The 25,491-nt window shown below is 42.8% G+C and overlaps 1 protein-coding gene across 4 annotated transcripts in view; it reads left to right on the forward strand.

The window, feature by feature from the left end:
• The window catches only part of vps13d (vacuolar protein sorting 13 homolog D), an 86,525-nt gene that overhangs the window by 1,917 nt on the left and 59,117 nt on the right, over positions 1 to 25,491 (forward strand). For 3 of the 4 annotated variants that reach the window (XM_062965989.1, XM_062965986.1, XM_062965988.1), the window contains exons 2-26: positions 43 to 205; positions 288 to 362; positions 452 to 642; positions 2,417 to 2,497; positions 3,891 to 4,007; positions 4,497 to 4,601; positions 4,678 to 4,848; positions 5,060 to 5,160; positions 6,879 to 7,047; positions 8,668 to 8,760; positions 8,866 to 9,097; positions 10,924 to 11,076; positions 11,242 to 11,372; positions 12,571 to 12,640; positions 13,006 to 13,176; positions 13,373 to 13,503; positions 15,420 to 15,552; positions 16,393 to 18,555; positions 19,712 to 19,860; positions 20,844 to 21,887; positions 22,687 to 22,777; positions 23,034 to 23,160; positions 23,263 to 23,443; positions 23,535 to 23,717; positions 24,956 to 25,163. In XM_062965989.1, the coding sequence (XP_062822059.1) occupies positions 109 to 205; positions 288 to 362; positions 452 to 642; positions 2,417 to 2,497; positions 3,891 to 4,007; positions 4,497 to 4,601; positions 4,678 to 4,848; positions 5,060 to 5,160; positions 6,879 to 7,047; positions 8,668 to 8,760; positions 8,866 to 9,097; positions 10,924 to 11,076; positions 11,242 to 11,372; positions 12,571 to 12,640; positions 13,006 to 13,176; positions 13,373 to 13,503; positions 15,420 to 15,552; positions 16,393 to 18,555; positions 19,712 to 19,860; positions 20,844 to 21,887; positions 22,687 to 22,777; positions 23,034 to 23,160; positions 23,263 to 23,443; positions 23,535 to 23,717; positions 24,956 to 25,163 (6,367 nt within the window). In that variant the 5' untranslated portion in view covers positions 43 to 108. The remainder of the gene's footprint in view (positions 1 to 42; positions 206 to 287; positions 363 to 451; positions 643 to 2,416; positions 2,498 to 3,890; positions 4,008 to 4,496; positions 4,602 to 4,677; positions 4,849 to 5,059; positions 5,161 to 6,878; positions 7,048 to 8,667; positions 8,761 to 8,865; positions 9,098 to 10,923; positions 11,077 to 11,241; positions 11,373 to 12,570; positions 12,641 to 13,005; positions 13,177 to 13,372; positions 13,504 to 15,419; positions 15,553 to 16,392; positions 18,556 to 19,711; positions 19,861 to 20,843; positions 21,888 to 22,686; positions 22,778 to 23,033; positions 23,161 to 23,262; positions 23,444 to 23,534; positions 23,718 to 24,955; positions 25,164 to 25,491) is intronic. The other variant, XM_062965987.1, reaches the window with a different exon arrangement.

The following is a 25,491-nucleotide window of genomic DNA, read 5'->3' on the forward strand; positions in this document are numbered from 1 at the left end:
CTTCTGGGATGTTCAACATCTTTCTGTTTTATTTTTTTGAAGCCGTTCTCCGTTTAACAATGGAAGAGGGCATCCAGGAATGACCGAGGCGCCCTGCTCACCTTCGTCATGTTGGAGGGATTGGTCGCCTGGGTCCTCAACAATTACCTGGGCAAATATGTCAGTAACTTGAACACGGATCAACTCTCGGTCGCGCTCCTGAAAGGTGGGATGTGTGAATGAATTAACACTTGTGTCACACGTGTTGATGCCACACATGTTGATGCCTATTTCTTTGGTCCCGGCAGGTGCCGTAGAGTTGGAAAACTTACCGCTAAAGAAAGATGCATTGAAGGAGCTGTTTCCTTTCGAAGTCAAAGCGGGTATGCATTTCGAAATCATACATTTCGAAGGGATTTTGTAGAGATAGTGGCCCAAAGTATGCCCACCTTGTTCCCTTCCCGCCGCGTAGGCTTCATTGGGAAGATCACGCTCCAGATCCCCTTCTGCCGGCCCCACATCGACCCCTGGGTGATCTCCATCTCCAAGCTGCACCTGATCGGCTCGCCCGAGAGGCGGGAAGACCTCGACGAGGAGCAGGAGGAGCTTTTGGAGAAAGAGAACAAGAAGGCCCTGCTGCTGGCCCTGGAAGAGAGGTGGAAAGTGAGTCCCGAGTCCGGCTTATCTTCATAGGGAGCAGATTGCTCCTTGAGATAGATAAATAGATAGATTTCTAGAGTTGAAAGAGACCCCAAGGGTTGTCCAATCCAGCCTTTAAGAGATGGATGGATAGATAGATAGATAGATAGATAGATAGATAGATAGATAGATATACAGTTGGTTAGATAGATAGCAAGAGAGATAGTTACATAGATAGATAGATAGATAGATAGATAGATAGATAGATAGATAGATAGATAGATTTCTAGAGTTGAAAGAGACCCCAAGGGTTGTCCAATCCAGCCTTTAAGAGATGGATGGATAGATAGATAGATAGATAGATAGATAGATAGATAGATAGATAGATAGACAGACAGTTGGTTAGATAGATAGCAAGAGAGATAGTTACATAGATAGATAGATAGATAGATAGATAGATAGATAGATAGATAGATAGATAGAGTTGGAAGAGACCCCAAGGGTTGTCCAATCCAGCCTTTAAGAGATGGATGGATAGATATATATATATATAGATAGATAGATAGATAGATAGATAGATAGATAGATAGATAGACAGTTGGTTAGATAGATATTTAGATAGATAGCAAGAGAGATAGTTACATAGATAGATAGATTTCTAGAGTTGGAAGAGACCCCAAGGGTTGTCCAATCCAGCCTTTAAGAGATGGATGGATAGATAGATAGATAGCCAGTTGGTTAGATAGATATTTGTATAGATATTTAGATAGATAGCCAGTTGGTTAGATAGATATGTATATAGATATTTAGATAGATAGCCAGTTGGTTAGATAGATATGTATATAGATATTTAGATAGATAGCCAGTTGGTTAGATAGATATGTATATAGATATTTAGATAGATAGCCAGTTGGTTAGATAGATATTTATATAGATATTTAGATAGATAGCCAGTTGGTTAGATAGATATTTATATAGATATTTGGATAGATAGCCAGTTGGTTAGATAGATATGTATATAGATATTTAGATAGATAGCCAGTTGGTTAGATAGATATTTAGATAGATATTTAGATAGATAGCCAGTTGGTTAGATAGATATTTAGATAGATATTTAGATAGATAGCCAGTTGGTTAGATAGATATTTATATAGATATTTAGATAGATAGCCAGTTGGTTAGATAGATATTTATATAGATATTTAGATAGATAGCCAGTTGGTTAGATAGATATGTATATAGATATTTAGATAGATAGCCAGTTGGTTAGATAGATATGTATATAGATATTTAGATAGATAGCCAGTTGGTTAGATAGATATGTATATAGATATTTAGATAGATAGCCAGTTGGTTAGATAGATATGTATATAGATATTTAGATAGATAGCCAGATAGATAGATAGATATTTAGATAGATTGATATTTAGATAGATATTTACATAGATAGATACAAAGACAGAAAGATAGATAGCAAAGTAGATATTATCTAAGATACAATTCTACTAATAATACAATATAATAACATTATATATTATTATAATATAATGATATAGTACTATAATGATATATTACAAATGGTGTCGGTAACCATATAGTAATTTAATGCTTGTATTGTGCTATAATATATTGTGTGTACATTTGATTTGTAAGCCGCTCTGAGTCCCCTCCGGGGTGAGAAGAGTGGGATATAAATGTAATAAATAATAATAATAATAATAATAATAATAATAATAATAGATAGATAGATATTTAGATAGCTAGATGCCTAAAACAGACCTCTCTCTTATCTTTCCAGAAAGAACGGGAGCAGGCCGCCGAGTCGTACTGGTATTCGGTCACTGCCTCAGTGGTCACAAGGATTGTCGAGAACATTGAAGTGAGTGGGGTGGGAGTCATAATAATAATAATAACAACAATAATATTAATAATAGCTACACTTGGGAAGTGTTTGGTTTGTGATTTTGTAATACGAAATCCAGCATATAGATCTCATTTGTTGTGTCATACAATGTCTTTGTGTCAATAATAATAACAGTAATATTGTTATGAATATACTGTAGTTGCAAATAATAACAATAATAATAATAATCCTTGAAAGTTCCTGGGTTTGACGTTGACATCACTATCGTTTGTTGGGTTGCAAAGGGAGTTGCAAATAATAATAATAATAATAATAATAATAATAATAATAATAATAATAATAATACTTGAAAGTTCCTGGGTTTGACGTTGACATCACTATCGTTTGTTGGGTTGCAAAGGGAGTTGCAAATAATAATAATAATAATAATAATAATAATAATAATAATAATAATAATAATACTTGAAAGTTCCTGGGTTTGATGTTGACATCACTATCGTTCGTTGGGTTGCAAAGGGAGTTGCAAATAATAATCATAATAATAATACTTGAAGGTTCCTGGGTTGACGTTAACATCACTATCGTTTGTTGGGTTGCAAAGAGAGTTGCAAATAATAATAATAATAATAATTATTGAGGGTTCCTGGGTTCGACGTTGACATCACTATCGTTTGTTGGGTTGCAAAGGGAGTTGCAAATAATAATCATAATAATACTTGAAGTTTCCTGGGTTTGACGTTGACATCAGTATCGTTTGTTGGGTTGCAAAGGTAGTTGCAAATAATAATAATAATAATAATAATTTTGCGGTTTTCTGGCATTGTATATTTTTGTTGATTCTGTTATTGTTCATTTGTATTTTGATTCCGTAGCTCACTTGTCGATGGATGTCCAGAATCAGCATCATCCACCAAATAATAATAATAATAATAATAATAATAATAATAATAATAATACTTGAAGGTTCCTTGGTTCGACGTTGACATCACTATCGTTTGTTGGGTTGCAAAGGGAGTTGCAAATAATAATAATAATAATAATAATATTGTGTCATACAATAAAATAAAAATAATAATAATTATTATTATTGAAGGTTCCTGGGTTTGATGTTGACATCACTATCATTTATTGGGTTGCAAAGGAGTTGCAAATAATAATAATAATAATATTGTGTCATACAATAAAATAATAATTATAATAATAATAATACTTGAAAGTTCCTGGGTTCGACGTTGACATCACTATTGTTAGGTTGCAAAGGGAGTTGCAAATAATAATAATAATAATATTTGAAGGTTCCTGTGTTTGATGTCAACATTAATATCATTGGTTGGGTTTCAAAGGGAGTTGAATTTTTTTATTGCGTCAGTTTTTGCATCTCTCTCTGTCTTTTTGTCTCTTCCTTCAGTTAAACATCCAGGATGTCCACCTCCGGTTTGAGGACAGTGTCACCAGCCCTTCCCAGCCGTTTGCCTTCGGCGTTTGCATCAAAAATGTCTCCGTGCAAAACGCAGTCAACGAACCAGTGAGTAAACATTGTCATTGTTCGGAAGACAGGACTCTAGCCCGACTGTGTCGGGTTCTCTTCTCCCAGTTGTGCTGTGTGTCAGTCTTCCACCAGAAAAAGCACCAAGACACACGCTGGTAGATTCCAGAATACAGAATACCAGAACCTTCTCTTTGGCCCATTTATATAGGGGCTCTCGCATACCAGACATTAATTGAGGTTTTATGGCTGGCATCTTTTCTTTGTCAGCGCTTGCTCTGTGTCCGGAGATGTCAAAGATCGGAGATCATGACATCAAGCACCAAGACACACGCTGGTAGATTCCAACAGGTTTTATTTTACAGAATACCAGAACCTTCTCTTTGGCCCATTCATATAGGGGCTCTCAGAGGGTAATTGAGGTTTTATGGCTGGCATCTGTTCTTCGTCAGCCGAACGGAGATGTCAAAGATTGCAGATCATGACATACTGCTTATCGGTATAACCTCTTTGGGGGCTCCTTCTAAGGTGGAGCAACGGATGAAGAAGAAGCAGCTGGACGTTGCAGACTTCAGCATCTACTGGGACCCTGACGGCGCCTTCTTGGGGGACCTCCCGCCCGGGGAGCTGCAGGTACGGACGAGGCGGCGTCGGGGGCGGAGGCGTTGTTCCTCCCGTTCCGGGAATTGACGGGTGTCCCGCTTTGCAGGGCGCCATGGACCGGAGCATGGAGAGCGGCGCCCACCGCTACGTGGTGGAACCGGTGTGTGCCTCGGCGCTGCTCAAGCGCAACTGCTCCAAGGAGCCCCTCCGCTCCCGCAACGCCCCACGGCTCGAGTTCGACATCCAGCTCGAGACCATCCCGCTCAAGCTCTCCCAGGTAAACCCTTCCCAGCTTCCAGCTTGTTATGCTCGATTCCGGCCACCGGGGGAGCTCTCGCTTTTTTTTAAATCGTAGTATTTCCTCCTTGTTCTTTGATTGCCGGCAGTGTTATGGTGTCGTAAATTAAATTAACCTCCCCACCTGGCTTCGAACTTGGGACCTTTCGGTTAGCTCGGCCGGACTACAGTGTGTTGTTCTGTCCTGGCAGACGCAGTACCGGCAAGTCATGGATTTCTTGAAGGAACTGGATCGGAAGGAGAGGCAGCTCAAGTTCCGGCGGTGGAAGCCCAAGGTCGCCGTCTCCCAAAAGTACGGCTTCTAACATTTATTTATTTATTTATTGACTACATTACCATGTTGTACTATATCTATATACTAGCTGTGCCCAGCCACGCGTTGCTGTGTTGTTGTCTGGTGGTGTTGGTGAGAAATTGTTGAGGTCGTGGTGGTATTGAATGTCTGTTGTATGGTTGTCTTTATGTGTAGTATGCATTTGGTTGTTTGTGTACTGTGAAAGTGGTGAGGATAGCGGACACTGTTTATGTTGGATTAGTGAGACTCTACTGTATATTTGTAATCTTATATTATCTGCCTAGAACTGCCCCTTCTACACAGCTGTATAAAATGCACACTGAAGTGAATAACTGACAGTGTGGACTCAAGATAATCCAGTTCAAAGCAGATAAATAAGATTCTAAATGGGCAATATAGCTGTGTGGAAGGGCCTTGAGTCTACACTGCCATATAATCCAGTTAAAATCAGATAATCTGTATCTTATAGGCAGTGTGGAAGAGGCCTGAGGCCTAACTGTATCTGTCCCCTGGACTAAGTAGGTTGCTAGGAGACCAAGTGGGCGGAGCTTAGCCATCTAACTGGCAGCAATTGGATAAAAACAATTATTCCTTTCCCTCTAATTAGGACTTTATTTTTCTTTTCTTTTTGTTGTATCAACCTAGAGCCATGGATGATGGGTTGTGTTGTCAAATTTCGAGGTTGGGTGGCCTGTAGTTTTGTTGTTTTGTCCGCTGCCCTGATGCCATCACTCTTTTATATATATAGATTGTAATATTATCAATAATATTACATGTAATATATAATATGTAATTAATATTATTAGATTGTATTAGTATTATATTGTATTATAAATGTTAATATTATATGCATATACAATATATTATATTATATATTATTGTAAATTAAATTGTGTATATGTATAAACGTATGTGTGTATACATATATATATATATGTACATTCATATATATACACGCACATATATATATATATATATACATACAGAGTAATATTATTAATAATATTGGATGTAATATATAATATGTAATTAATACTATTATAGTGTATTATTAGTATTATATTGTATTACAAAGTAATATTAATATTATATGCATATACAATATATTGTATTATATATTATTGTAAATTAAATTGTGTATATATATATATATATATACACACATACATATATACACACACATGTATGTGTTTATATATATATATATATATACACACACACACACACACACACACACACATACATATATAAATAATAATAATAATAATAAATAATGTTTGCATAACAAGAAGCAGTGGCAATGGGTCCATACTTGAGATCAGGCAGTCAACCCTTAAGAGATAGAGCAATCGATCGATTGATAGACAGATAGATTCCTAGAGTTGGAAGGGACCCCAAGGGCCATAATAATAATAATAATAATAATAATAATAATAATAATTTTATTTTTATGCCCCGCCCCCTCTCCCCAAAGGGACTCGGGGCAGCTTACATGGGGCCAAGCCCGGACAACAACAATATAAAAACAGAGCAATAAAACAGATCAATCAACAATAAAAACAAGTCATAAAAAAATCACATAGAAAAAATATAATGATAAAATCTTGGATTGGATCCAAAGAAACTGGGCCAAAAGTGCAAGTCTCAGTCCATCCTAAAAGAGAGAGATAGATAGAATCCTTGATTGATAGGTGACAGACGGGCTCTTCTTCCAGCTGCCGGGAGTGGTGGAGGTTTGTGCTGAACGCGCACATTGCGGGGATCCGAGAGCGGCGAGAGCGGTCCTCCTGGGCGTTTGCGCTGCACCGGGCCCGGGACGCCGTCCTCTACACCGAGCTCTACGCCAAGAAGCTGAAAGAGATGGAGCTCTTCGACGAGGAGCAGGTATTGCGAGACACCAGGATCCTTAGAAACCAAGTCTGTTTCTCTTGAGAATCGATTTCCAGGGACCGATGGGGAGTTTTCCCGAGATACCAGATTAGGCCTCCACGTGGAGGGAGTGAAGGAGAGATAGACGATCTCATAAGACCATAGGTCAGCAAAGTGACCTCCAAAAGCCATCTAGATGGTCTCATAAGACCATAGGTAAGGAAAGTGACCTCCAAAAGCCATCTAGATGGTCTCATAAGACCATAGGTAAGGAAAGTGACCTCCAAAAGCCATCTAGATGGTCTCATAGGACCATAGGTAAGGAAAGTGACCTCCAAAAGCCATCTAGATGGTCTCATAGGACCATAGGTAAGGAAAGTGACCTCCAAAAGCCATCTAGATGGTCTCATAAGACCATAGGTAAGGAAAGTGACCTCCAAAAGCCATCTAGATGGTCTCATAAGACCATAGGTAAGGAAAGTGACCTCCAAAAGCCATCTAGATGGTCTCATAGGACCATAGGTAAGGAAAGTGACCTCCAAAAGCCATCTAGATGGTCTCATAGGACCATAGGTAAGGAAAGTGACCTCCAAAAGCCATCTAGATGGTCTCATAGGACCATAGGTAAGGAAAGTGACCTCCAAAAGCCATCTAGATGGTCTCATAGGACCATAGGTAAGGAAAGTGACCTCCAAAAGCCATCTAGATGGTCTCATAGGACCATAGGTAAGGAAAGTGACCTCCAAAAGCCATCTAGATGGTCTCATAGGACCATAGGTAAGGAAAGTGACCTCCAAAAGCCATCTAGATGGTCTCATAGGACCATAGGTAAGGAAAGTGACCTCCAAAAGCCATCTAGATGGTCTCATAGGACCATAGGTAAGGAAAGTGACCTCTAAAAGCCATCTAGATGGTCTCATAGGACCATAGATAAGGAAAGTGACCTCCAAAAGCCATCTAGATGGTCTCATAGGACCATAGGTAAGGAAAGTGACCTCTAAAAGCCATCTAGATGGTCTCATAGGACCATAGGTAAGGAAACTGACCTCTAAAAGCCATCTAGATGGTCTCATAGGACCATAGGTAAGGAAAGTGACCTCCAAAAGCCATCTAGATGGTCTCATAGGACCATAGGTAAGGAAAGTGACCTCCAAAAGCCATCTAGATGGTCTCATAAGACCATAGATAAGGAAAGGGGCCCCCAAAGGCCATCAAGATGATCTCATAAAACCATAGGTATGTAAAGGCACCCTCAAAGGCCATCTAGACGGCCTCTTATGACCATAGGTAATGAAAGTGACCTCCAAAAGCCATCTAGATAGCCGTAGCTAAGCAAAGAGACCTCCAAAGACCATCTAGACGATCTCATAAGGCTATAAGTAAGCAAAGAGACCTTCAAAGACCAGGTAGACTTAGGTCAATCCTAAGTCTAAAGTTGAGGACAGGGGCCAGGGAAATGACCTTGGAGGGGCTTAGTTTGGGGACCTTTGGATTAATTCGGTGTGAAAAAAGACTCCGTGAGAAATCCCTGAGATCCAGATGTCAAAGATACGACCTCATGGCATCTTGGTTGGACCTGAGCTTAAATTAAGTGTTTACTTGAGGTCATCCGGTGTTTGTTTTGGCCCCTCGTAGGAGGAAATGGAGCGCATCGAGGACGAGCAAAGCTTCGAAGAGCTGAAGATCTTGCGCGAGGTGGTCTACAAGAAGATCCGCGAGTTGGCCGAGGTGGGGCTCTTTTCGGGAAGTAGTTTGCACCTACTTTGGTGTAGGGGAATGTTGCTGTTTCACCGCATCGATGTGCTCCTTCCTTCCTTCCTTCCTTCCCTCCAGAGCATCAAGGAGCCCGTGTCCGACACCTTGGAGGCCGAGTCCGAGGCGGAATTGTCCTCTTCTGCCTCCGGCCGCGGGAGCCGTAGCGGGATGTTGCAGTACCTCCAGTCCTGGTTCCCCGGGTGGGGAGGGTGGTACGGAGAGGCCCCGGGGGGAGCCATGGACGCCGCCGACACCTTCGAGGAGCTGCTCTCCGAAACGTCCGGGGAGTGGAGGCCGGAAGAGGCGGCCGGTACGGGAGACGGCAAGCGGGGTCCGCGGGAGGGAGTCTATCTATTGCTCAGTCTATCTGTCTCTATATCTGTCAATCTATCCATCTTTCTGTCTGTTGGTCTCGCTCTTTGTCAATCTTACCAGTCTGTCTATGTCTCTGTCAATCTATCTGTCTGTCAATCTATCTTATCTATCTGTCAGCCTATCAATCTGTCAGTCTGTCTATATCTATTTGTCAGTCTGTCTATCTCAGTCAGTCTCAGTCTATCAATCTGTCAGTCTGTCAGTCTATTTGTCTGTCAATCTATCCATCTTTCTGTCTGTTGGTCTCTCTTTGTCAATCTTATCAGTCTGTCTATTATTTATTTATTTATTTATTTACAGTATTTATATCCCGCCCTTCTTTCTCACCCCGAAGGGGACTCAGGGCGGATTACAATGAACACATATATGGCAAACATTCAATGCCAACAGACAAACAACATTCAGTTTTTAGGCAGACACAGAGGCATTTTTTATCTATGTATCTGTCTATGTATCTGTCAATCTATCTTATCTATCTGCCAGTCTATTTATCTGTCAGTCTATCAATCTGTCAGTCTGTCTGTATTTGTCAGTCTGTCTATCTCAGTCAGTCTCAGTCTATCATTCTGTCAGTCTGTCTATATTTGTCAGTCTGTCTATCTCAGTCTATCAGTCTATTTGTCTGTCTGTCTCAATCTATCCATCTTTCTGTCTGTCGGTCTATCTCTCTTTGTCAATCTTACCAGTCTGTCTATGTATCTGTCAATCTATGTATCTGTCAATTTATCTCTCAGTCTATCTTATCTATCTGTCAATCCATCAATCTGTCAGTCTGTCTATATCTATTTCTCATTCAGTCTATCTCAGCCAGTCTCAGTCTGTCAATGTCAATCTATCTGTGTTTCTGTCTGTCTACCTATCTATCTGTCAGTTTATCTTTCAGTCTGTCAATTTATCTGTCCAATCAATCCATCTATCTACGAGGGCTATCCACAAAGTAGGTTACGTTTTGGATTTTAAAAAGAACAAAATATAGGAGAAATCGTTTACCATATGCAGCTGAAAGACACATCCCAATACTACAATCTCACGTAATCCCCATTGAAATCTAGGCACGTCTCATATAGATAAATGAGTTTGAAAAGTACTGCCCCAGTAAATTCCCCGCTTGTGTCCTCAGCTCTTCCCCCTTCTCCCTTCCTGCAGCGTAGCCAAAATTTCCCCCATTGTTGGAAACGGAGGAAAGAGGCGGCAAACTTACTGGGGCTGACCTTTTCAAACTCATTTATCTATATGAGACGTGCCTAGATTTCAATGGGGATTAAGTAAGATTGTAGTATTGGGATGTGTCTTTCAGCTGCATATGGTAAATGATTTCTCCTATACTTTGTCCTTTTAAAAATACAAAACGTAAGCTACTTTGTGGATAGCCCTCGTAGATAACTGTCTTTGTCAGTCTATCTGTCAGTCTATATCTCAGTTTATTTGTCTATCTGTTCATCGATCTGTCTCTAATAATAATGTCAGACAGTTAATTTTATTTATTTTATTTGTTACAATATTGATATCTCGCCCTTCTCACCCAACAGGGGACTCAGGGCGGCTTACAATAAAACGCATATATAAAAATTATACAGTGCAATATAAATCAGTTAAAAATTATTATTAACTTACATCAGTATTCATAAAACACATTATAAAATACAGGTAGGTGTGTTCAGTTCAAAAAACTGGGTCTCACAAGTGCTTTTTTGCTCACAAGTGCTTCTGCCCCTCCTTTTACGCCTCAGTCTCTGCTGTTTGTGTCCCCGTTCGGAATAGATGAGCTCTTTGACCCCGCGGCCGACGTCTCCAACCTGAACGCCTTCCTGAAGCGGGACCACGTCTTGGCCAAGCTGAACCTCCAGCTCCAGGGCGGCTCCGTCGCTTTGCTCCACGCCGACGAATGCGCCTTCATGCAGCTGGAGTTCTCGGGTACGTGAACCTTTACCCCATTTGAATCGTAGTCCCATCAAGATCATCCTGTGGCCTTACTGTCTCGCTCCAAACACCCATCGGCGTTGGAAGCTCTGCTTTTCCCGCGCTACAGAAATGCTATACGTAGACGACGTTTGCGCTTCTCTGTCGTTTGTCTCCCAGGCGTCACGATCTTGGCGGAGACCCTTCCTCGCAGGAACTCCTCGCTCTTCCGTGTCCAGCTGGGAAGCCTCTTCCTCCGCGACCTGGCCACCGAGGGCACCATCTTCCCCCTCCTCGTCTTCCCCAACCCCGTACGTGGTCCAGATGCCTCCATACGTATGGATTTGAACCCGGTGCAGAACTTGGATTTTAAATGCATGATATGATCGACTCTGCGGTGGAAGCTAACCATTGAGTCGTGCTATCAACTAGGGAAAAAAATTGGCTTCCTGCTAAAACAATAAATAAAATTAATTAATATCTGTTAAGATTCATACAATTAATTTTATAACCAATTTATAATAATTAATAAAATCAATTTTATGTATGGATTTGAACCCGGTGCAGAACTGGAATTTTAAATGCATTGTATGGTCGACTCTGCGGTGGAAGCTAACCATTGAGTCGTACTATCAACTGGGGGGAAAAAATTGGTTTCCTGCTAAAACAATAAGTAAAATTAATTAATATCTTATAAGATTCATACAATTAATTTTATAGCAATTAACAAAAGTAATTAATTTATAATAATTAATAAAATCAATTTTATATTAATTATTTATATAATTAGTTTTATAATACAATTAATTTTATAATACAATTAATTTTATAACAATTAATAAAAATAATTAATTTATAATAATTAATAAAATCAATGCTATATTAATGTATATTAATAAAATTAGTTTTATAATAATACAATTAATTGCATAATCATACAATTAATTTTATAACAATAAAAATAATTAATTTATAATAATTAATAAAATCAAATTTATATTAATTATTAATATAATTAGTTTTATAATGATACAGTTAATTTTATAATAAAGAATACAATTAATATACCGTAGAGTCTCACTTATCCAACATAAACGGGCCGGCAGAACGTTGGATAAGCGAATATGTTGGATAATAAGGAGGGATTAAGAGAAAGCCTATTAAACATCAAATTAGGTTATGAATTTACAAATTAAAAAAGTTTAAAGTTTACAGAAAAAGTAATACAATACACAGTAATGCTATGTAGTAATTACTGTATTTACGAATTTAGCACCAAAATATCACGATGTATTGAAAACATTGACTACAAAAATGCATTGGATAATCCAGAACGTTAGATAAGCGAGTGTTGGATAAGTGAGACTCTACTGTATTAATAAAATTAGTTTTATAATACAATTTATTTTATAATAAAGCATATAATTAATGTAATAATGCATATTAATATTGATAAAACTATTGATGGTAATTAAGTAATTATTTCTTACTTTGTTTTGTCCTTTTTAGCAAAAAGAAGTTGGTTGTGCCTCTTCCATTGGCCTCCAGGCTTCTTCCGATGCAAATAAGCAGAGTGCGGGTAAGTCTGCATTTTTGCATATATAATAGCAATACACACACACACACACGATTAATTGCTGACATTATGGTTGACTGTTTTGGGGATGACAAACATTCAGTGACATTAGACATACAACATAGATAGACAGACACAGAGGCAATTCCGGCCACAGGGGGAGCTCCCGCTTCACTGTCCACTTGTGACACCCGAGCCCTTGATGGTAGTACTTCCTCATTCTTTGGCACGCTCCTGGAAGTTTTTATGGTGTCGTAAATTAGTTAAATTAGCCTCCGTGCATAAAGCGGTACCTAAATTTCCTACTCGACAGATGCAACTGCCTTTCGAGCTGCTTAGGTCAATGTTTGTGCTCTGCTTTGGCACAGCCGCGGATCCCGCCGTCCCGGTTTTCGAGATGTTGTACGAGACGAACCCCGTCCGCAGCCGTTTCGAGCGGCGCCTGGAAGTCAGCACCCAGCCGCTGAACATTATTTACAACCCGCAAGCCATTCGCAAAGTGGCTGATTTCTTCTACAAGGGGAGAGTCCACACCTCAGGTTGGTCAAGTTTCTCATTTTTTAATCCTTCCCTTAATGTATTGCTTTGAAATAAGAACAATCTCTGTGTCAATCGATATTGACTTTGGTACAATAATAGCACCAATATTGGTTGCTGAACGGTTGGTTGCTCAGATGGCTGCAAAGTGTTGAGCGACGTCGTGGTGCCTGTGTTTACGTCTGCATGTTATTTTAGGATTCGGGTGCCAGTCCGAGCTGGAGCTGCGAGTAGCCGAGGCCGCGCGGAGGCAGTACAACAAGCTGAAAATGCAGACCAAGGCGGAGATCCGGCAAACCATCGACCGCTTGCTCGTGGGAGACTTCATTGTAAGTGGACGGCGGAAGTCGTGGTTTCGTGGAGTGTCAGAGTCCACTGTCTTAAGGGAAGAGACCCCAAAGGCCATCTAGATGGTCTCCTAATATTATAGATAAGGGAAGAGTGTTAATGTGGGGTTTGTGTATTGATAGTGTTTAAATGCAATTTGTGCCATGCTTGTATTGCAACTGATTGCACCATCCAGAATGTACCATAGTGTGGAAAGAATTAATTGCCAAGAAGCTGTGATGACCTTGATGTGTGGCTGGAACTAGGGAGTATCCAGACACAAGTGTTTGTGCATGACGATTGCATCAGTTCAGTTCTGTTCAGATGTACCATAGTGTGGAAAGAGTTAATTGCCAAGAAGCTGTGATGACCTTGATGTGTGGCTGGAACTAGGGAGTATCCAGACACAAGTGTTTGTGCATAACGATTGCATCAGTTCAGTACTGTTCAGTTGTACCATAGTGTGGAAAGAGTTAATTGCCAAGAAGCTATGATATCCTTGATGTGTGGCTGGAACTAGGGAGTATCCAGACACAAGTGTTTGTGCATAACGATTGCATCAGTTCAGTTCTGTTCAGTTGTACCATAGTGTGGAAAGAGTTAATTGCCAAGAAGCTATGATATCCTTGATGTGTGGCTGGAACTAGGGAGTATCCAGACACAAGTGTTTGTGCATAACGATTGCGTCAGTTCAGTTCTGTTCAGTTGTACCATAGTGTGGAAAGAGTTAATTGCCCAGAAGCTATGATATCCTTGATGTGTGGCTGGAACTAGGGAGTATCCAGACACAAGTGTTTGTGCATAACGATTGTGTCAGTTCAGTTGAGTTCTGTCTGCCTAGAGTTTGAGTAAAATTCTGTTGGAGAACAGAACAGTCCTGTGTTCATCTGCAAGTCTGTTTGTGTTGATTCCTGCTGCATACAATAAAACTTTGTAATTAGTTTTTCCAACGTCTCTGAGTGTCTCTTCGTTCTGCACTGCTAATACTCTGACAAAGAGAACCCCAAAGGGCATCTAGATGGTCTCATAAGGCCACAGGCAAAGCAAGGGACCCCCAAAGGGCATCTAGATGGTCTCCTAAAGTTATAGATAAGGAAAGAGACCTCCAAAGGCCATCTAGATGGTCTCCTGAGATTCTAGATAAGGGAAAGGAACCCCAAAGGGCATCTAGATGGTCTCCTAAAGTTATAGATAAGGAAAGAGACCTCCAAAGGCCATCTAGATGGTCTCCTGAGATTCTAGATAAGGGAAAGGAACCCCAAAGGGCATCTAGATGGTCTCCTAAAGTTATAGATAAGGAAAGAGACCTCCAAAGGCCATCTAGATGGTCTCCTGAGATTCTAGATAAGGGAAAGGAACCCCAAAGGGCATCTAGATGGTCTCCTAAAGTTATAGATAAGGAAAGAGACCTCCAAAGGCCATCTAGATGGTCTCCTGAGATTCTAGATAAGGGAAAGGAACCCCAAAGGGCATCTAGATGGTCTCCTAAAGTTATAGATAAGGAAAGAGACCTCCAAAGGCCATCTAGATGGTCTCCTGAGATTCTAGATAAGGGAAAGGAACCCCAAAGGGCATCTAGATGGTCTCCTAAAGTTATAGATAAGGAAAGAGACCTCCAAAGGCCATCTAGATGGTCTCCTGAGATTCTAGATAAGGGAAAGGAACCCCAAAGGGCATCTAGATGGTCTCCTAAAGTTATAGATAAGGAAAGAGACCTCCAAAGGCCATCTAGATGGTCTCCTGAGATTCTAGATAAGGGAAAGGAACCCCAAAGGGCATCTAGATGGTCTCCTAAAGTTATAGATAAGGAAAGAGACCTCCAAAGGCCATCTAGATGGTCTCCTGAGATTCTAGATAAGGGAAAGGAACCCCAAAGGGCATCTAGATGGTCTCAAAAAGTGTTCACTTCCTTTCCCAGGAGGACAGCAAGCGCTGGACCGTGTGCCTGGACATTTCCGCCCCACAGGTCATCTTCCCCGACGACTTCAAATTTCCCGACCCAGTCTTGGTTGTGATCGACTTGGGGAGAATGCTGCTCACCAATTCTCAAGGTACGGGGAGGACGGCGGAAAGTCGGGGTGTATGTAAAACTATAAATTCCACAAGATTTGGAAAAAATTTTCCGTGTCAGGAGCGACTTCAGAAACCACAATATAGGGGTTGAAACATGGTTATGTGCCCAAGCTTTTGATGAGTAAAAGACAAAGTTGACATGGTCTGATTTAAGGATGAAGCCTGAGGATCTCGGACGAATGGAATTAATTATATATACGTTCTTAAGGTTTTTATAATGTGTTTTAACAATGTTATTAATGCTAGTTATATATATTTGTGTATATATATATATATAATATACAATATAATTTACAATAATATATAATAATTATAACATATTGTATATACATATAATATTCATTATATTATATTGTAATATATTATTATTATATATTGTATTATTATATTGTAATACGATATAATACTAATAATACAATACAATATAATAATATTAATTATATATTATATTTTACATGTAATATTACTAACAATATTACAATATATTGACACAGTACAATATAGTAATTTATTACCAGTATTGTACTAGGCTAATATAATATTGTATGTAAATTTAATTTGTAAGCCGCTCTGAGTCCCCTTTGGGGTGAGAAGGGCGGCATATAAATGTAGCAAATTAATTAATTAATTAATTAATGGATCTGTTTATATTGTTTTGTTTGTATGATTGCATTTTGGGCATTAAATTTTGCCAATTTTTGCAAGCCGCCCTGAGTCCCCTCGGGTGAGAAGGGCAGGGTATAAATGTTGTAAACAAATAAATAAAAATAAATAAGTTGTTATTGTTATTGTTGTTATTATTTCTTTTCCCTTTCTAGAGGAGCACAAGAAGAAGAGTCCGGGCGGCCCTTCCTCGGAGCTGAGCGACTTGAGTGACGACGAGTACAAGACCCCGCTCGCCACCCCTCCCAGCAGTCCCCCTCCCGAAGCCGAGGCAGAAAACAAGGAGTTCGAATTCTCCGGGGTCGAAATCAGTGAGGAGCAGCTCCAGGCCCACCTGATGAGCAAAAAAATGTACGACACCTACAACCTGTCCTTCATGGACCTCCAGATCATGGTGGGGCGCGTGAGGGACAACTGGAAGTACGCCCAAGACATCGCGGTCGGGCCCACCCACGTGGTGGAGAAGTTCAACGTCCACTTACAGCTGGAGCGGAGGTTGATTTACACCTCGGACCCCAAGTACCCCGGGGCGGTCCTGTCGGGGCACCTGCCCGACCTGAAGATCCACATCAACGAGGACAAAATCATGGCGCTGAGCAACTGCTTCGGGAGGTTGACCGCTTCCGAGTCCGCGACGGCGAGTCCTTCTCAGTCGCGGAAGGAGGCCGGCTCGGCCGACCTGGACCAGCGGGGAAGCTTGCACAGCTCCGTGATGAACTTGACGCAGAGCGTGATGGTGGTGGAGCAACACACCAAAGAGGTCCTGGTCGAGTCCCAGCTCCTCCTGGCCGAGTTCCAAGTCAACTGCATGCAGCTGGGGGTGGAAAGCAACGGGCGGTACATCTCGGTCCTCAAAGTCTTCGGCACCAACGCCCACTTCATCAAGCGCCCCTACGACGCCGAGGTCTCGCTCACGGTCCACGGGTTGCTTTTGGTCGACACCATGCAGACGTACGGCTCGGACTTCGACCTCTTGGTGGCCTCCCATAAGAACCTCAGTCTGGACGTTCCGACCGGGAGTTTGCGGGACCGTCGGACGCACTCCCCCGTCGGGGCGCCCGGCGAGGATGGGAAATTTCCCGGACCAGCGAGCCGTGTAGCTCCGCACGACGAGTCCTTGATCAAGTTGGAGTACCAGTTTGTGAGCACGGAGTGCCCGTCGATGAACCTGGACAGCACCCTGCAAGTGATCTCGGTGCAGATGAACAACCTGGACATCATCCTCAACCCGGAGACGATTGTAGAGTTGATTGGCTTCCTCCAGAAGTCCTTCCCGAAGGAGAAGGATCATTCCAGCCCTCAGCCGTTGATGACGGAGGCCGAACGGCAACTCAGCGAGCATGAAACGTTCCAGTTCACCCACTCCCAAAACACGGAAGTCACCGTAGATATCCACTGGTTGAACGTCCTCTTGCTGAGGACCGTCACCGTGATGAACGGGGAGAAGCTGGGCCGGAAGATCGCGACGGCGAGCGTCGGGGGCACCAAAGTGAACGTCTCCATGGGTACTAAGCTGGACGTCAACGGATCTCTTGGATGCCTGCACTTGATGGACTTGACCCAGGACGTCAAAAACCAGTACGTCGTGAGCATCGGAAATACTGTACGATACGAGAACCTGATTCGGGACGCGAGCTGTTCCAGGCCCGCGTTTCTCCCATTTGACGACGCGGGGAACCTCCCGGATGCGTTGAGCTTCACGTTCACCGAGCAGTCGAAGGAGGAGTGCTCACTCCACCTCAAGATGGCCTCGCTGCATTACAACCACTCTGCCAAGTTCTTGAAAGAGCTCTCGCTCTCCATGGACGAGCTGGAGGACAACTTCCGCGGCATGCTGAAGCACGCGGCGACACGCGTGACCACCGTCCTGGCCACCAAGACCGCCGAGTACAGCGAGATGGTGTCCCTGTTCGACACGGCGCCGCGGTCGAGGGACCCCTTCAACCTGGAAAGCGGCGAAGGAGAGGAGTCCGTCCCGGCCCGCTCCAAAACTGAGCCCATCAAACTCATTCTGGACGTGAACATCGAGTCCCCGGTTGTGTCGATACCCCGGAGACCCGGGAGCTCGGAACTGCTGGTCGGACATCTCGGGCAGATCTCGATCCGGAACTTCGTGGCGGGAGAAGACAACCTGAGGAATGACCGGCTGCAGGTGGAAATCAGGGATATCCGGTTGTATTCGCTCAACAGCAGCCACGTAACGGGGAAGAAGGAAAGCGTGTCGGAGGTGCTGCACGGGTCTTCGGTCGCCGGCAGCAGTCAGGAAGACCCGCAATTCACTCGCCACGACTTCTTCGAATCCTTACATAAAGGCCATGGTATGTTACATAAAATTTTGCTTCCTTATTAGTTGTCAGGAGCTCGGATTCGTTCGTAGCCATTTCTTCGTTCATTCTATTGTTATTCGTAGTCCAAAACGAGTATCGTTTTCCAAGCTCTGCTTTTGAAGTGTTTTCGTGTTTTGTGCTGGTTGGCACGTTTTTGTATACTGTATATACAAAATCCTAAGCAACGTTAACTATATCCCGCCTGGATCTCACTTCGAGAGACGTCAGGATGTAAATTTAATTGGCCGGGGTGGGGGATGTAGTCCAAAACGAATATCGTTTTCCAAGCTCTGCTTTTGAAGTGTTTTCATGTTTCGTGCTGGTTGGCATGTTTTTGTATATTTTATATACAAATTCCTAAGCAACGTTCCCTATATCCTGCCTGGATCTCACTTCGAGAGACGTCGGGATGTAAATCTAATTGGCCGGGGTGGGGGGTGTAGTCCAAAACGAGTATCGTTTTCCAAGCTCTGCTTTTGAAGTGTTTTCGTGTTTCGTGCTGGTTGGCATGTTTTTGTAGACTTTATATACAAATTCCTAAGCAACGTTACCTATATCCTGCCTGGATCTCACTTCGAGAGAGGTCGGGATGTAAATTTAATTGGTCGGGGAGAGGGGTGTAGTCCAAAACGAGTATCGTTTTCCGAGCTCTGCTTTTGAAGTGTTTTCGTGTTTCGTGCTGGTTGGCATGTTTTTGCATACGTTATATACAAATTCCTATATCCCGCCTGGATCTCACTTCGAGAGTCAGCAGGATGTAAATTCAATTTTTTGGGGGGAAGGTTGTAGTCCAAAACTATGGAGTACTTCCTCGTTCTTCCGCACGCTGCTGGGAGGTCTTACGGTGTCGTAAACTGGTTAAATTAGCCTCCCCGCATAAAGCAGTACTTAATTTTCCTACTTGACAGATGCAACTGTCTTTGGAGCTCTGTAGATGAACAGCAAGCTAGGCTATTAACGGTTGGGAGCTCAACCCGACCCGGGCTGGGTTCGAACCTCTTGGTCAGTAGTGATTTATTGCAGCTGGCGACTAACTAGCTGCGCCACATCGGAACATGTTTCTTGTCCAGTGCTAGGGATGTCCTATTTCTGTTTCCCTCATCTGATCGCAATGTAGAACATCTCATACCTATCTCCTTGAACGTAGCTTTCCACATCTTGAATAACGCGACCATCCAGTTCGAACTGGAGAAAATCCCGGTGGAGCGGGACGCGGAGCTGGCTTTCTCCGCAGACGAGGATGTCGAAATTTCCAGCCTGATGCGGATCGAGGGCAAATTTGTCAATCCTTTGCAGGTATTGAAATACCTCGTTTTCGTATTTCCTCTGACTATGGGGACATGGTTAAGCACATCAAACAGAGACAGACAGACGCAGAGGCAATTTAACCTTCTCCCGAGGGGATGTTCGATTCTGGTCACAGGATCCGATATTTTTTTATTTCATTTTCAAGTTTTTATTTTATTTAAAAAAAAAATTAAATTCAATATTTTTTTGTTTTGTTTTAGAATTATTTTATTTTAATTTTTTAAATCCAATACATTTATTTTATTTTTAAAATTTTTATTTTAATTTAATGGTTTAAAAATTCAATATTTTTATTTCATTTTAGAATTACTTTATTTTAATTTTTTGAATGCAACGCGTTTATTTTATTTTAAATTTTTTTATTTTAATTTAACGGTTTAAAAATTCAATATTTTTATTTCATTTTCAAATTTATATTTTATTTCAGTTTTCTAAAAATTCAATATTTTTTATTTCATTTTAAAATATTTATTTTAGCTTTTTAAACTCAGTACAGTAGAGTCTCACTTATCCAACACTCGCTTATCCAACCTTCTGGATTATCCAACGCATTTTTGTAGTCTATGTTTTCAATAAATCGTGATATTTTGGTGCTAAATTCGTAAATACAGTAATTACTACATAGCATTATTTCATATTGAACTATTTCTGTCAAATTTGTTGCATAACATGATGTTTGGGTGCTTAATTTGTAAAATCATAACCTAATTTGATGTTTAATAGGCTTTTCCTTAATCCTTCCTTATTATCCAACATATTTGCTTATCCAACGTTCTGCTGGCCTGTTTATGTTGGATAAGTGAGACTCTACTGTATTTTTATTTCATTTTCAAATACAGTAGAGTCTTGTTTACCCAATGTAAACGGGCTGGCAGATCTACTATTATAACGTTTAATATAAAACAATATTAGATAATACGATAATAAGATAAACTATTATATTTGTTTACTTTGTACCCGTTTTAATCCAGGTGGTTTTGGCCAAGCACGTTTACGAGCAAGTCTTACAGACGCTCGACAACTTGGTCTGCAACGAGGATTTGACCCACCCGCCGTCCGGATTTCCCTCTTCGAAATGTCCCAGCTCTGATTCTCCTTCGGCGTTGATTGGCAGCACGAGCTCTGATTTTTCCCTCGAGAGAAAGGAAAACGGGCTCTTCAGTCATTCCGGGTTCGGCACTCCGACCGGCAAATTCGCCCCTTCCAAGGAAACGACGCCGTCCTTCACCCAGATCCAAGCCACCTTCCATCTCTCGGAGCTCCAGGTCCAGCTCAGCGGAGACCTGACCCTCGGAGCCCAAGGCTTGGTCAGCTTGAAATTCCAGGATTTTGACATTGAGTTTGCCAAGGACCACCCTCAGACCTTGTCCATCCAGATCGCCTTGCGTTCGCTGCTCATGGAGGACCTTCTGGAGAAGAACCCGGACTCGCAGTACAAGAACCTCATGGTCTCGCGTGGGGCACCCAAGCCGTCCGGCCTGGCCCACAAGGAGTACCTGTCCCAGTCCTGCCCCTCGGTGTCCAACGCCGAGTACCCTGACATGCCCCGCTCCCTGCCTTCCCACATGGAGGAGGCCCCAAACGTCTTCCAGTTTTACCAGCGGCCGACGTGGGCCCCCCACAAGAAACTCAAGGAAGACGAGGGCCTGGGTTGTCCGTTGACGCCTCCGCCGTCTCCCACGGCAAACGAGTCGCACCCGCCGTCCGGAAAGAGCGACTTCGACGACTCCCTGGTCCACATCAACGTCTTGCTGGTGGACAAGAAGCACCCGGCGTTCGCCACGTCGTACGGCAAGATCAGCCGTAGCGTGGATGTTGACTTCAACTGCTTGGACGTCCTGATCACCCTGCAGACCTGGGTGGTGATCCTGGACTTTTTTGGGATCGGCTCCACTGCCGAGAATCACAGCATGAAGTCGCAGCCCGGGGACGTCCAGCTCCCCGTCAAGTCCGAAGCCAGCGCCTCGCCCGCCTTGGAGGCCCAGGATGCCGTCAATACCAAAGTCGACCTCAAGGTAGGAGGCAATGAAATTGTCGTCGTCATCTCTGAGCGGTTAGACTCAATTTAACCCTCTCTGGGGGAGATTCCACCCAAATGCAGCAGAGTAGCAAAAGCAAAAGCTTTCAAATGCGACAGTTACTTACCCAGGGCGAGCAAAGAGAAGCCTTTCAACTTAGGATGGCAATGGAGTGCAGAGTCTCAGTAAAAGTTCAAAAACATTTATTCAGGTAAAAATAATCCCATTGTAGCTAGAAAGGCTTGGGAGCTGTCTAGTCTACTCTAGACTGGTTTCTAAGGAAAAATAAGAAAGGAAAAATAACAAACATCTAAATAGTTACATCTTGCTAGGAGAGACAGCAAGATGCTGCTTGTTAGCTGGAAGAACAAAGGGAGAAGAGACTGAACCAAAATGGTTCCCACCTCATGGTCCAGTTTATTGGGGCCATAAAAGACATTCTGACCAATGAGAAGTTAATGTCCCTGGAGATTCACATTTCTACTAACTTCAAAGTAAGGGATGTGACGTAAATAGGATAAGAGTGAAACACAGTAAAGCCTGTCTAGGCATGCTTTGGAAACAGGGAAAGGATTCCCTCAATCTAACTCTTATCATCTATCTGACTACATCTAAACTTGAGTAGTCCAGGTTGTAAATAAATAAATTAGTACATTGATACCTCCATATCTTTTACGGGAGGTAGATAATCTGTTTATTGATTAGCCCACTGATTTCTTGAAAAGTATTATTTTAAAGGCTGAGAGTGGCAGTGTTGACCTCGGCATTCCCAAGCTCATTTGTTCTTCTTCATCAGGTCCATTCTCTGTCCTTGGTCCTGAACAAGGCCACCAACGAACTGGCCAAGGCCAACGTCTCCAAACTGATCACTCATGTGGACATGATCGGTGAGTCTGGCTATATCTTAGTAAGAGCTTTGTTTTAAGGACGTTGCTCTCGGTAACGTGCTTCGGCAGCTCCGCTATCCCTCCCGGGTGTCCGAACGCTGTTTGTGTCCTTGTGTTTACGTTAGAAGGGGATCTATCCCTCCACGGAAGCATCAGGAGACTTTTTTAAGGACGTTGCTCTCGGTAACGTGCTTCGGCAGCTCCGCTATCCCTCTCGGGTGTCCGAACGCTGTTTCTGTCCTTGTGTTTATGTTAGAAGGGGACCTGTCCCTCCACGGAAGCATCGGGAGCTTGTCCCTAAGCGACCTGACTTCGCACGGAGAGCTTTACCGAGAGCGCTTCACCACCAGCGGGGAAGAGGCCTTCATCTTCCAAGTGTACAAGTAGGCGATGGAGATTTCTCGTTGTAAACAAATATGTGAATAGTAATCGCGTCCACAAAAGTGGACATTACAGACACATGGTTTGCCTTGTCGCCCCTCAAGGTATGGCCGGCCCGATCCTTTGCTGCAGAGGGATTGTGACGTGCGCATCAGCCTGCGCATGGCGTCGGTGCGGTATGTCCACACACAACGTTTCCAGGCGGAAGTCGTGTCTTTCATCCAGCACTTCACGCAGCTCCAGGACGTGTTGGGCCGCCAGAGAGCGGCGATCGAGGGGCAGATGGTACCGTATATGTCCTTCTTCCCTTTACTATGTTCTGTAGAGGGTTTCTCGTCAGGTTACATTCCGAATGACCCGCTCTTTCGCCCCCCAGGTGAGAGACCAGGCCCAGCGCTCCGCCCGGGTCCTCCTGGACATTGAAGCCGGGGCTCCTGTCCTCCTCATCCCGGAAAGCTCTCTGTCCAATCACCTCATTGTCGCCAACCTCGGGAAGCTGAAGGTCAAGAACCGGTTCCTCTTCGCCGGGACCGCCGGCACCTTCTCTCTCAAAGATAAGGTGAGATTTGCTTAGGGCTCCTTGCTTATTGTTGCGGGTATTTCACATCTAAGACTTGCTGTGGATGCCAAATTGAAGGATGGGGAGACGCTGGATTGACGGATAGAGAGATCCCGAATTGACGGATAGGGAGATGGTAGATTGATGGATAGGGAGATGGCAGATTGACAGATAGGGAGATGGCAGATAGGGGGGTGGTGAATTGATGGATAGGGAGATCCCGGATTGACGGATAGGGAGATGGTGGATAGGGACATGGTAGATTGATGAATAGACAGATGCCAAATTGACGGATAGAGAGATCCTGATTGACGGATAGGGAGACAGTGGATTGACGGATAGGGAGATGGCAGATTGACAGATAGGGAGATGGTGGAATGATGGATAGAGAGATGCCGAATTGATGGATAGAGAGAAGCTGAATTGATGGATAGGGAGATCCTGAATTGATGGATAGGGAGATGCCGGATTGACGGATAGGGACACGGTGGATTGATCGATAGGGAGATGGCAGATTGACAGATAGGGATATGGCGGATAGGGAGTTGGTGGATTGATGGATAGAGAGATCCCAGATTGACGGATAGGGAGATCCTGGATTGATGGATAGGGAGATGGCAGATTGACAGATAGGGATATGGCGGATAGGGAGTTGGTGGATTGATGGATAGAGAGATCCCAGATTGACGGATAGGGAGATCCCGGATTGACGGATAGGGAGACGGTGGATTGACGGATAGGGAGACAGTGGATTGACGGATAGGGAGACGGCAGATTGACAGATAGGGAGATGGTGGATTGATGGATAGAGAGATGCTGGATTGACGGATAGAGAGATGCCAGACTGAAGGATAGGGAGATGCCGGATTGACGGATAGGGAGACGGTGGATTGATGGATAGGGAGGTGGCGGATAGGGTGATAGTGGATTGATGGAAAGAGATATGCTGAATTGACGGAGAGAGAGATCCCGGATTGACGGATAGGGAGATGCCGGATCGACGGATAGAGAGACTCCAGACTGACAGATAGGGAGACGCCAGATCGACAAATAGGGAGATGCCGGATCGACTGATAGCGACATCCCAAATTGGCGGATACAGAGATGCCGAATTAACAGATAGAAATGTCAAATATATGGAAAGAGAGATGCCAAATTGACAGATAGAGAAATGCTAGATATACTTGACCACTGAGCCTCAACCGAATGATTCCTTCTTCCGCTTTCCCTCTTTTTAGCAGGATTCTGTTCAACTCTCTTCTCCGCTGGGGACCCCCAAGCACAGCATGAAGAAAACCCCGAGCGCCGACGAGTCCAAGGCGGCATCGGGAACTCCGGAAGGTTTGTTTATGAAATCGTCGTCCTCGGGACCAAATCTGAACAGACTGAAAAGCGAGTCCGTGGTGGGCGGTGCGACTAAACCGCCCAAATCTCCGGAAAGTCCTGGTAAGTTGCCGATATCCGGAAGCGCCTTCTCTCCGTCCCGCTGTCACAATAATAGAGCAAAATAATAAATGTTATAATAACAAATAGAGAAAAATAATCAATATATTAATGATAATAACAATAGAGTCAAATAAATGTAATAGTAGTAATAGAGTAAAATAATAAATGTAATAATTAATAGAGTAAAATAATATAATAATATTAATAGAGTAAAATAATAAAGGTAGTAATACAGTGGAGTCTCACTTATCCAACATTCGCTTATCTAACGTTCTGGATTATCCAACGCATTTTTGTAGTCAATGTTTTCAATACCTTGTGATATTTT

The sequence above is a fragment of the Anolis carolinensis genome, unplaced genomic scaffold (genome assembly GCF_035594765.1).
Source record: "Anolis carolinensis isolate JA03-04 unplaced genomic scaffold, rAnoCar3.1.pri scaffold_15, whole genome shotgun sequence".
Classification (NCBI taxonomy): domain Eukaryota; kingdom Metazoa; phylum Chordata; class Lepidosauria; order Squamata; family Dactyloidae; genus Anolis; species Anolis carolinensis.